The 12,930-nt window shown below is 51.2% G+C and overlaps 1 protein-coding gene across 2 annotated transcripts in view; it reads right to left on the bottom strand.

Moving 5' to 3' along the window:
- Dennd3 (DENN domain containing 3) overlaps positions 1-12,316 on the bottom strand; it is a 53,398-nt gene extending 41,082 nt beyond the window's left edge. The window contains exons 1-4 of one of the 2 annotated variants that reach the window (XR_003736303.2): positions 12,016-12,316; positions 3,042-3,318; positions 2,080-2,195; positions 1,380-1,513 (exon numbers count right to left, since the gene is read on the bottom strand). Coding sequence is in view for 1 of the 2 variants with exons in the window: in XM_028886019.2 (XP_028741852.1) it covers positions 1,380-1,513; positions 2,080-2,195; positions 3,042-3,318; positions 12,016-12,117 (629 nt within the window). In the remaining variant the exon portion in view is untranslated. The remainder of the gene's footprint in view (positions 1-1,379; positions 1,514-2,079; positions 2,196-3,041; positions 3,319-12,015) is intronic. The other variant, XM_028886019.2, reaches the window with a different exon arrangement.
- Between the last annotated feature and the right edge of the window lie 614 nt (positions 12,317-12,930).

Here is a 12,930-nt window from a genome sequence, read left to right as displayed (position 1 = left end):
TTCCTTAAACATGCATTTCCTCATCTCGGTCCCTCACTAAGACCAACCAAGTCCTCTGTCTGTAAAGACGCTGTCCGTCTATGGCAGACGCCAGACTGAACTGCGCCCAAGAGGCAGCTCTGTTTGAAAAGTGAACCACGATAACGCTGGAATTCAAATATGAATGCTGGGAATTCACACAGAGATTCCTGCTCAGCCAGCAGGCATTTGTCTCACTCTGTGACCTAAGTGTAGAGTCTAAAACAAGTGTCCCTTAAAAGACACCAAGTGCCATTTAGCCACTCAGTGACTCTGAGAATTGCTCTTCTGTCTCGGGAAGGAGATCATGCTGCCTGCCACCACCTGTCTTTAGTCAAATAGTAGCGTCAATCCCAGGACCATGACCTTTTTAAGTGTGGCCCAGGCTGGTCCCAGACTCCCTAAGTAGCTAAGGATTACATTTGATTTTCCTGCCTCTGCCTCTCCAGTGGTGGGACTGCAGGCATGCCCTACCAGCCTGGGTTTATGTAGATGCAACCGGGTCTTTGTGCATGCTAGGTAAACAATCTACCAACTGAGCTACATTCCTAACCCTTGAACCATGGTTTCTGAAGCTCCAAAGCATGGGGCTCTAAACCTGGCTCATGCCTAGGGTGGGACCCCATCCCACCTCACAATGGCAGCCTTTGATTACAGGCACCCACTGAGTCCCACCAAATGCCTTCCTGGTCTTTCAGAAATGCCTTATGTCCTCAGAACTCCCACTCAATGGCAGCAGAGAGGGCTATCGATGATGCCAGGATTTGATCTATTTGTGAATGTCACTAAATCATCCAGCAAATGGCAGCCTGCTGATTCTCTTAGGTCATGAGGTCTAGAGTTCTCTTCATATGGAGTTCTCTTTTTATTTTTATTTTATTTATTTATTATTTTATTGTTGCTGTTGTGGAAACAGGGTCCTACTCTGTAGCCCAGGCTGGCCTGGAATTTACTATGTGGAGCAGATTGGCCTCAAACTCAAGGCAATCCTCCTGCCTCAGCCTTCCAAGTGCTGTGATTAAAGAAAGGCATGCACTGCCATACCCAGCTATGCCCTTTTAAAAAACAATAATTGGGAAGCAGAGACAGGTGGATCTCTGTGAGTTCGAGGCCAGCCTGGACTACCAAGTGAGTTTCAGGAAAGGCGCAAAGCTACACAGAGAAACCCTGTCTTGAAAAAAACCACAAAAAAAAAAAAAAACAATAATCGTAAAACTGAAGCCCTTAGTGGAGCGTTCCTCCTGCCATCCTGATTCTACATGTGTTGGTGGAAACCCCAGGCTTCCTACAGTGCTCCTGGGCCCAGCTGGCCATGGCCCACCAGACCTAGCTCTTAATAACAACACTGACCCCCAGCTTACCAGGAGAGGCAGTCCTTGAGGGAGTTGTAGTACGGGAACCGGGACACCACGCACACCGCAAAGGGTACAAAGCGTCTCGCCGAGCTCACGCTGGGCTCCCAGTGGGTCTTGCCATTGTAGAAACAATATTCATCCTGGACAAAGGGCAGCAAGGACATGTCACCTCCTGTGCTGACAGTACACAGGCCTAGACAGCCAACAGTCGGCATCTCATTCCGAAATGACACCCGCTCCGGCCTTCCAGCCCATATAGACGGGCCCTGCAAAGGTCACGCTGTGCAGCACTGGATTTTCAAGAGCAAGGACCAAGGAGCCACCCCAGAGAACCCCAGCCTTGGGATGAACAGAGGCATACCACTAGAACACAAAGGCACACACAACACAGCTCTCGGTGACAAGAGTCCGTCACAAAAGGCCCAGCACCAGGCGGTTCCACATCCTGGAGTGTGCAGAAGACAGATCCAGAGACAGAAAGCAGCTGAGTGGTTGCTGGGCTGGGGGAGGGAGGCGGCAGTGAGAACTGAGTGAGCATGAGCTGGGAGATGGAAAGTTCTGGAAGGTTGCATGCACTGGGAACACAATGTTGCAGAGTCACCCAACGGCTGAAAAAGTAACAGGTGTATTATTACACCACAATAAACAACAACAACAACAAAAAAGGCCCACCCCAAACCCAGAGGACAGCAACAGATCCACCTACATGCAGGGGTCGGTAGTACTGGGCGACCACACCATAGGTTCTGTTCCCACAGACATCCGTGAGGACCAGGAAATGGATGTAATCCTCTTTTGGTTCCGAAGCCACACACACGCCCCCTGCAGGCAGATCAGAAAGAAAGGGGAAGCGAGTTCGGGTGTCTGCTGTATGCAGCAGCCAAAGGCCCAGGGAACCCATGAGCCAATGTGGAGAGCACAGTTCACCACCAGGAGCGTCGATGCTCAAGCACTATTCTGCTCTCAGGCTTGTTCTCTCCAGCCCTCTGCTTCCAAACTTCCCCAGCCTGCAGCTTTTCACAGTCCCTCCACTACACACAGCGTAGCACAGCAGCATGGACACCATGCTTCTGGGCAGAGCAGATTAACCTGCGTCTGCTTCTCGGTTATGACTCCCGCAGCCAGGAAAGGGCAGCAGGCTTGAGTGGGAACCAGAGACAGAACCTGATCCAGCCCTTGGGCTGGGTATGCCACACCAGCCATTGAATGTTTCTTAAGGCCAGCGGGGACATGAAGTCCAGACACAGAAAGCGCTCTCATCGGCTGGCACTGGTGAGCTCAGAGATGAATGGCAACCTGTTCCTCTCGTTTTTTTTTTTTTTTTTTTAATAAACAGGAAGCAGGGGACAGAGAGGGAGGGGCAGGCACCCTCCGGGCTTCTCAAGCTTTAACTTCCCCAGACCAAAAATATGGACTTCCAGGTGCCACGAGCACATCTGTGATCCCAGAATTTGGGAGGCCGAGGCAGGAGGATTGAGAGTTTCAGCCAGTCTGGAATACATAGCAAGATCTTGTCTCAAAAAAACAATGACTTAAAAAAAAAAAAAAAAAAAAAAAAACCAAATCCCATTCTCCAACCCACTGTTGTCCCCAGCGTGGAGATCTCCGGAGCAGCACACTCAGGGAGGATAGAGCCCAAGGACACCACAGGTTGCTATGGCAACATACCTGGGAAGCACAGCTGGGGCAGGGCAAGGAGGTCTACATCCCCCGGGATGGTGACATCCTCAGAATTGGGCCCCTTTGAGTCTCCAGGGTGGCTCTTCCAGGACTCCATCCTGGGTTTTTCTCTCTTCTTCCGGAAGGACCGCCTCCTGGCTTTGCCGAGGGTACAGCTGGCCCCGGCCACCTGGCCATCGTCTTTTGTGGTGAAAGGAGGTACGAAGACAGACAGAACTTCAGGGGCAAGGGAAGAGACACTCTTCACTCCTCGTTTCTGGGGAATCTAAGAAAAGGAAGACAAGAGTCACTCCCTATGTGTGGCTGGGGAGCTGGCACAGAGGGGAGTTTAGATCCCCAGCGCTCACCCATAATCCCAGAGCTCAAGAGGCAGAGACAGGGGATTCCTAGGGCAAACTGGCTAGCCAGATTAGATGAACTGGCGAGCTACAGGTTCAGTGAGAAACCCTGCCTCTAGAGTGAGTAGCTGTTCTGTCTATGACCTTGAAGCATCACCCCTAGAGGCATCAGGTAACTGCTCCATCTACCTATGACCTTGAAGTATATGCCCCTGGGGCGTGGCCTTGTGGACCCTTAAGACCTGGGATGCATGTAGGCATCGCTCTCTGGATGCTGAGACGGACCAGGCGGAAAAACAGCATGGACCGTAGCTCGGCTTTCCAGGACCCTATGATAAATCTCCCATGCTGTCCTGTTTTTATCCCCTAAAAAAATTCCTTGCCTTTTAAACAGACTCCATGGATTTCCCCACAATATGCCTCAGTAAATAAAGTGGAAAAAAGTGATCAAGGAAGATACCCAATATCAACCTGTGACCTCCATATGCATGAGTGTGTGCATGTGCGCGCGCGTGCGCGCGCACACACACACGTTAGCATAGCTAAATGCAAAAAGAAAAAGTCACTGCATGTGTCTACCCACATTCATGACACATGTTCTAGGTGGGCATCCTGTTTGCATCTCTGATTCTCCTCCATGCACACAGGCTCCAGCAGAGGAACCCTATCCTTTCAGGTTCGGGTCAGCTGATGACTCTTTCCAGAACTTCCCAGGCCCTACATGTGCCCCACAGGCTGGGAATTCAGAAGCAACTTGTCCTGTTGGTACGAAGCAGCACAGTTCAGAGCCAGGCGCTGTGACACTCAGGCACAAGTTCAAACACTGGCTCTGCCCTGAGCTGCTGGAAGCAAGCCTCTCCATCTGCATTCTCCTCTCCCAGCTGAGTGGAAGCACTCAGGCAAGCACAGGGCTCAAGTGCTCAGTCAGGGAGAAGCCCCCTGAGTACTCATGTGTGCCCTACACAGAGTAGCGAGAGGGTAGACACTGAGAAGTTCTCAACTCTGTCATACGGCACCAACACCTGCATCTGTGTTATACTTGTCAGGTCCCCTGGGACACTGCTCACATTATATCCAGTCCCTGACAATCTGGGCAGATAAGCACTTGCTTAATATGCAAAAGGCCTTGAGTTAGTTCCATCCAGCACTGTAAAGCTGGTATAGGACGTCAGGCATGGGTGGGGAACAGGAAATCACTGATGCCTTAGGGAGGGTACTGTCCCAAAAGCAATGAGATCGTGACCAGCAAAAAAAAGGAACAACCACAAGTCAATATTTAGTAAAAGTCAGAAGATCACCGGAGCATGGTGATCTGTGACCCCCAACAACCTGAGAGGTGAAGCAAGGAGGACCTGAGTTCAAGGTCATTCTCAGCAACATAGTGAGTTTAGGTCAGCTGAGCCTAAAAAAAAGTGGGATGGGTGGGCAAGATGGCTCAGCACGTAAAGGCATTTGCTACCAAGCCTGAGGACCTGAGAGACTGCCATCACCAGACCCACATGGTGGGAGGAGAGAGCAAGTTGCTACAAGTTGTCTTCTGACTTCCACACGCATGGTATGGCACTAAAATGTCCCCACACATGGCACACACACACACACACACACACACACACACACACACACACACACACGAATTTTAAAGTGTGTCTGCGGGGATCAGAGGAAGGAATGAGAATTCCTTCCATTCAAAATTGTTCCGTGGGCAACGTGTCCTGTCAGCAAAGAGAACTCACTGCCGTCACATGCTGTCACGGATCTCTTCACCGTGACAGTAATTCCGGTGGGATTAAGGACCCAAAACACAGCATCTATGTCTCCAGTCATAGACACAGAAAGCCTGAGCCCACAGGTCTGACGTTAGCTGAAAACACCACGCTCCACCTCTGCCTCCTTTAGAACCACGGGGACAGAGGGAAGCATCCCTACACCAAGAATCATCTCCTTGTCAATCACAGTCACAGGAGCAAACCAAGTTTGCCGCAGGTAACACGGGAGACCGTGGACTCCCTTTATTCCAGCCTTCCTCTGCTCAGTGCTCCTGCCTGGCCCAGTCCGGGGCTCTCTTCCCAGAATGGAGTCCTTAGACTGACTCCCGACTCCCAGAGCTCTCTCATGTGACAATATATCTGCAGCAAAGGCAGACAGCTCGCAGGCTCTTGCTCCAGCTCAGACACTCCAGCTGCCTCCCTGAGCACCCACTGGAGGATCAGGGGTCCCTTTCAGGTTCAAAGTTACCTGCTGGTTTCCAAAAAACCCCTATCTTCCACCTAAAATTTTTCTTTTCTCTCAGTTGTTAAAGAACAGCTTCTAGCCGGGCGGTGGTGGCACATGCCTTTAATCCCAGCACTTGGGAGGCAGAGGCAGGCGGACCTTTGTGAGTTCGAGGCCAGCCTGGGCTACAGAGTGAGTTCCAGGAAAGGAGCAAAGCTATAACAGAGAAACCCTGTCTGGGGGGGGGGGAAGGCTTCTATTAGGGGTGAAGAGACAACCCAGCAAAGACACACAGAGAAAAGCAGAGAGAGGGACCTAGGAAAGCCGAAGCCCCACCTCCGATTTCTTTAGTGAGGATGGAAGAGTCTGGGTTTGGGGACGTAAGACTCCAACCTGTAGACAATGCATCGTCCTCTCGCCACGTGCAAACTCCACCTTGTCACAGGCCTGCGCAAGGCTCACTGCCGCCCATGGCGTCACATCTGCAAACCAGCACCAGACAGCCTGTGTCTCAAAGTGGGTGCATGTGACCCACAAGCAAACCTTTCACGGCTCTGCCTGAAGAGTGAAGACACCTCGCCCGCCTGGGACGAGACTGCTGCCACCAGTGTCGGCATCCAGACTCTTCGGAAGAGAGCTAGCTACTCCATCTAACAGACACACCAGGTTCCTGGAGGGAGGCAGAGTCCCCGCACACACCTCTGTCCCTGAACCACACTCAAGTGTCTGAATGTCACCACCATTATCCCTTCCCATGTGCATATCACATGTGTACATGTGTCACAGCATTATGTGAGCAAAATGATAGCCTGTGCCCCAGGCTAAGGTACCCCAAGGTCATGCACAGCTTACCCTCTCAGGCGTCTTGAAGCGGACGGCACCTCTGTGACCGACTCTGCTGCTCTTCAATGGCCTGGCACTCTCTAACATCCTGCCCACTCCATCTCCTCACCGGAAAGACCTTCAGCCCTCCCCACACGCACCGTTTACCAGACAGGAGCCAGAGGGCAGGCTGTGGCAGACCTGTCCCACCAGAGTACCTACAGGCTCTCCTCCTAGACCGCCCCCTCCAGATCACCACCTCCCACAGGATCTCCTTGCAGACCTCAGCTTCTCGGTGTTTTGGGTTTCTCCATCCCACCAGTGCTGCTCCTCCATCATCAAGGTTGTGAGGGTAGGAAAGTCGGAGAATGTGATACAGTTCTGTCTCCTCCTAACGGCACAGATAGCTCTCTGGTGGCGATGCTGTTCCTGGGTTTGCGTTGCCGGCACCTGATAAACTCTGAGCCCCTCCCCCACCCCACCCGACCCCCAGTCAATCTGGATGGTCTTCACACCAAAGCCAACGCCTGGTGTCAGCCTCTCTTCGGTCACTTTAAAATGGTGTACTCAAGGGTCTGGAGAGACGGCTCAGCAGTCAAGCACACTGGCTGCTCTTCCAGAAGTCACACGTTCAATTCCCGGCCCCCACATGGCAGCTCGGAACCATCTGTAACTCCAGTCCCAGGGGACCTGACACCCTCTCCAGTCTTCCTTGAGCACTGTAATGTGTACACACACACACACACACACACACACACACACACACACACGCGCGCGCGCGCGCGCGCGCGCACATAGGCAAGACACCCGTAAACATGAATAGATCTGAAAAAACATTTAATAATGTGCTCGGCCAGGCATGGTTGCTGTCTTAGTCAGGGGTGCTATTGCTGTGATGAAACACCATGTCCAAGGGAAGGAAAGGGGCTATTTGGATTACGCTTCCACATCACAGCTCATCATCAAAGGAAGTCAGGACAGGAAATCAAACAGGGCAGGAACCTGGAGGCAAGAGTTGATGCAGGTCCATGGAGGGTGCTGCTCTCATGGCTTGTTCAACCTGCTTTCTTATACAACCCAGGACCACCAGCTCAGGGATGGCACCACCTACAATGGGCTGGAACCACCCCATCAATCACTAATTAAGAAAATGCCCTATAGACTTGCTTACACCCAGATCTTATGGAGGCATTCTTCAACTGAGGTTCCCATCTCTCCAACCACTTTAGATTGTGCCAAGTTGACATTAAACTAGCCAACACAGTGGCTCACCCCTTTAATCCCAGGATCCAAGAGGCAGAGGCAGGGCGATCTCTGTAAGTTTGAGGCCAGCTTGGTCTGTGTGGCAAGTTCCAGGACAGCCAGAGTTACATGGTGAGACCCTGTCTCAAAACAAAAGAAAACAAACAAAACAAAACAAAACAAAAACAAACAAAAAAAAACAATCTAATGTCTTGGGGGCTGGAGAGATGGCTCAGTGGCTAAGAGTACTGACTGTTCTTCCAGAGGAACTGGGTTCAATTCCCAGGAGCCACATGGCAGCTCACAAGTGTCTGTAGCTTTAAGATCTGACATCTTCGCACAGACATACATTCAGGCAAAACACCAATGCAAGTAAGATAAAAATAATTTTTTTTTTAAAATCCTACTGTCTCAGCAGTCATTATTCATGGAAAACACTTTTGTCTTTCTGATGTGATTAAAAAGACAAGATGTTTTCCCATTAACAAGACATTTTACCATTCAAAACCGAAGCACTAGACGAGGAAAGCCTTTTCTGTAACTCCAGGCCTTTCTGCATTGCCTAGGGTACTTCCTTACATTCTTGACACGTACATAGGCTTGGGACATGTTTTCATAATGCAGTTACCCAATTCAAACTGTTGCCTTGATGTTTAACTTTGCGGTGGGGCTAGTCAGCTTTCTTCACGGTTATATAGCATTAGCCAAGTGAGCATCCAATGATGCATCCACCAACCCCTCTGAAGACATCCGGATCACTGTAAATATCCCATCGTGCTGGGAGTAGGGGAGACGGCAAATGACAGAGTCATTGAAACAGCTGCACACATCTGGTTCCTCGGTTAGAATAAGTTCCACAGCCAGGCAATAGTGGTGCATGCCCTTAATCTCAGCACTCGGGAGGCAGAGGCAGGTGAATCTCTGAGTTCGAGGCCAGCCTGGTCTGCAGAGCGAGTTCCAGGACAGCCAGGGCTATACAGAGAAATCCTGTCTCAAAAACAAACAAACAAACAAACAAAAACCCCAAGACTATATTCCTGCAAATGGAAGGCCCAACCATTAAGCGTATACTGTATGTCTGCTGTTTGGTAATGTGTTGTAGCTGCTCTCGCTGCAAGGCTAAGAAGACAGTACCACAGACTACGCCAACTGAGCCTAACCTCTGCCAGCCCAAAGTGAGCCAGACAGATGGTTATTTCCTGCATTCCCATTTATTAAACCTCTATCCAACGGTCATTTTTTTAAAAGCTAATTAAAAGGCAAAACCCAGACCCACCTTGCTCACGGAGTGACAGATTTATTCCTTGGTCCTGTCACACAGCAGTATTGCTGCTTCTCCCTGGAAGATTGGCTATCACTAGAGAAATCCGAGAAACTCACAGATGTTTTTTTAATGTTCTGGAACTGGACTATCCAACACAGTCACAGCAGGAGTCCACTGGGGTCAAAGGGAGTTAAAAGTGGGCTGGACAGATGGCTCCACAGTTAAGAGCACTGGCTGCTCTTGCCGAGAACCTAGGTTCAAATCCCAGCACCCACACGGCAGCTCACAACCAACTGTAACTCCAGTTCCAGGGGACCTGATGTTCTCTCTGGCCTCTGCAGGCACTGCACACACATACATGTATGTATGATGCACATACATAATACATACATACATACATACATGCAAGCAAAACACCCATACACATGAAATAAAGGGGAAAATTTAAGTTTTTTTTAAACAATTCAAATAAATAAATTAAATGTAAAATTCAGTGCACTGGCCATACTTCCAGGGTTGGGTGGCCACATGTGGCCAATGACTATAATATTGGACAGTGCAGATGAAGGACACTGTCATCATCCGGGAATTTTCCTCGGTACTGCTTCTCACAGAACAGGAAGCCACTCCACTGGAATGGTGCGGACGGCAGTGTGAGCACATCACGCACCCTTGGGTGAGTTGACAATGGATCCTCTCACATCCCAGCAACCAATAAAGGGCTCCATCCTGAGTCAGGGGGTGGGGGAAATCAAAACTAACCGCAGTGATTCACAGGGGGACTGGTCAGCTCTGAAATATTTGGCAGGATTTCCAACAAAATGACTAGTCCTCACCCCCATCTAAGAAATATAACAGTTAGGGCACCCTCAAAGAAATAAGCAGGGCACTATGTCTCTTGACCTTAAACTGGGTATTTCTCATACTCCTTGTCTTCTGTCTTCATGTATCACCAAATGCGAATACCCAGACTACAGATAAGTAGTAACTTATTTTTCTGAGACAGGGTCTCTCATAGCCCAGGCTAGCTTCTGAACCTACTATGTAGCCAAGGCTAGCCTGAGCTCCTTCCTGATCCTCCTGCTTCTACTTTCCAAGTGCTAGGACTGGGCCAGCAGGCCCTAAAGGTTTTTGTTTGTTTGTTTGTTTGTTTTGTTTTGTTTTGTTTTTGAAGGTAGGATCTCACTCTATAGCTTAGGCTAGACTACTTAGAACTCAAACAGTAATCCTCCTGTCTCGGTCTCCCAAGTGTTGGGATTACAAGATCAAGCCACCAGACCCAGCGAAGTGCCAATTTTTTTGTTTTGTTTTTGTTGTTTTGTTTTGTTTTTCAAGACAGGGTTTCTCTGTGTAGTCCTGACTGTCCTGGAACTCAGACTGTAGACCAGGCTGGCCTCAAACTCACAGAGATCTGCCTGTCCCTACCTCCTGAGTGCTGGGATTAAAGGCATGTGCTACCACCACCCAGCTGTTAAATGCCAGTCTTAAAAGGCAAAATTAAAAATTATTTTAAAGCCTTGGACATTCAAAAGAGAATTGCTGCAAAAATTAAACTAATAAAATCTGTCTGGCTAACTGTTAACACTGATGTTGATATAAAGTGAAACTACCCCAAAGTTTAGCCCACCTCTCAACTCTCTTTCCCCCCCTCCTCAATCCTGGACTGTTTTTTGTTTTGTTTTGTTGTCTTCCTCTCTTTGAAATCCCTAGCAGAAGCAAGAGTACAGAGTGAGGAAAAGTAAAATGAAACTTCCCCCTCTCACTTAACCTGGGGGATGCCACCACCTGCCTAATTCAGGAAAGTACCCTTGTGAATACCCGAGCTGACTCAGCCAGTTCTCAAAGGCATGCCTCACACTACATAGGCAAGAAGTACACTGCAAGACCCAGGAAGCAAAGACAAGGATGCCCAGAAGACCTCAAGTGAAACCAGGTAATTTCCGTACTAAGAAAAAGAAGGCAGTTCCGTCTGGTCAATTAAGAGACGGAAAGACGATGGCGCTGTACAGAGGAAAAGCTGGCATTAGAAGGGACGGGGGAGTGAGAACTCTAAATCATTTATGTGGATTAACGCCACTTACTGGTCACACTGGCCTATGGACGAAACTGTCTAGGCTTTAACACTCATTTGGCTACTTTTACTAAGGTTTGACTTGTCTTGGTGACATCCATTTTGCCGCCACTATTCATTGTCCCTGGATAGACAGCTGTCAATCAATAGGCATGCCTTTATGCTTTTCCATGTTGTCATGTGTAAACACTCAGAGGATTTATCCTGACACTTAACAGGACACTAGGGAAATCTCTGGAGAAAATGACAGTTCACAATCATGCTGGGTCAAAGGAAAAAGAGAGGCACCCATGGATTGGGAGAAAACAACCTGGCTTTCAGAATTAAGAAAATGCAGCAAAAAAAAAAAAGAGCACGAGGTGTTCAGAAGGCCCTGCCTTTCCAGAGACAGGGAGATAAGTCTACCTTTGGCTGCTGGATGCAGCTGGAGGGGAGGGAGGAAGGGCTGCCTAGCAAGTGAAGAAAACAGCTTTGCAACTAGCCAACTAAAAGCGGAATATTCAAAGCTGGTGGTTGAGTCTAACACCTGAAACCTCACTATTCAGTGTAGAGTACAGGATCCACTGCTTAGGAGGCATTGAAGCTCCGTGCGGTGAAGGGAATCGTTTAGTCGAAACTCGGAGAGGATCTTGTCTAGTTGACCGTGAACTCCTCGGGTCCCCTCTGGGTCAGCACCTCGCCCCAGATGGTGGCATCCTGGGGGCGAAGGGACGCCTCAACGCTTCAGTGCACAGAAGCATGTCTGCACCACCACAAACACTAGGTACAAATCCGGCTGGTCCCCGCCTCGAGAGGCGGGTGGGCGCGGAGGGAGGGGAAGACAGCTAGTTGCCTCTCTTCCCCCCCCCCCCCCCCCCCCGGCCTGAGCTAGCGCTCACCCCCTACAGCTGGGACTCGACCCCAAGGCTTCGGCGCCACAAGGGTGCGCAGCCACCACCGAAGCCAGCCCCGCACGCACCCGGCCGGCGCGGCTCCGACCTCCACCCTGCCTCAGTTTCCCCTCCCGCCCCTTACCTGCTCCAAGCCGCGGAGGCTGTCCTGAGAGGCGCCCAGCAACGCGCACAGCTCCAGCAGCCCCGAGGGCAGCGACAGGTGTCGCGCCGTGGGCTCCGCCATAACCTCCCCGCCACCCGCCCGTCGCACTGCGCTCCGAGCCTTTGACTGCCCGGCCCCGACCCCGACTCTGATGGCGTACGCGCCGGCAACCCAGACCCCAACAGAGAGCCTCTGCAGTCGAGTCGAGCCAAAGCCCGCCCGAGCCTCCGCGCCTCCCTTAGGCTGGTTGCCAGCGAGCAGCGTCCGCGGAGCGGGGCGGGACCTAGAGGGAAGGGGGCCGGTCCATGGGGAGAAGGGGCGTGGTCTGTGGTAGCTGTGTGGGCGGGGCCTAGAGGGGCGGGGCCTGTATACTTGGAGTGAGCCTGGCCTGTGATTTGGCAGGGGCGGGACTTCGCTGGGGGCGTGTCTAGCCGGACCTGGGTGGGTGGGGCCTCTTCTAGGGCCGGTCCGTCTCTGCCTGGGCTTCTGGCGCAGTCATTTCCTAAGCAGACCCGCGGGTCCGGCGCGTGCGCAGCCCCTGGGCCGGCTCGGTCCCTCCTCCTGTCCCCCGGAACACAGGAAGGAATGGGCGGTGTCCTCAGGTGCCCGTCCACGTCATCCAGCCCCCGAGGCTTTTCTCCAGCGATCCAGGCCCACCCTGCAACGAGTAAGGGACAAAGGGCTGATCTCCCGCCACCTCCAGGAAGCTCTCCTGTGCCAGGACGCGGAGTGGACCCCGTGGACAGCTGGAAGAACCGTCGGGAAGGGAGTGTAAAGATCCACGCCTAGTCAATAACTGCACGGTTAACCGCAGGCCGCCGCAGTAGCCTGGGTTAAATTCAGCAGGAAACGGGGCGAGGTGGACGCTGCTGGAGGCAGCAGAGTCAGAGGCCT

Source organism: Peromyscus leucopus, chromosome 20 (genome assembly GCF_004664715.2).
Source record: "Peromyscus leucopus breed LL Stock chromosome 20, UCI_PerLeu_2.1, whole genome shotgun sequence".
In the NCBI taxonomy this organism is placed as follows: domain Eukaryota; kingdom Metazoa; phylum Chordata; class Mammalia; order Rodentia; family Cricetidae; genus Peromyscus; species Peromyscus leucopus.
The sequence above is the reverse complement of the archived record's forward strand: the minus strand, read 5'-3'. Positions and strand labels throughout refer to the sequence as shown.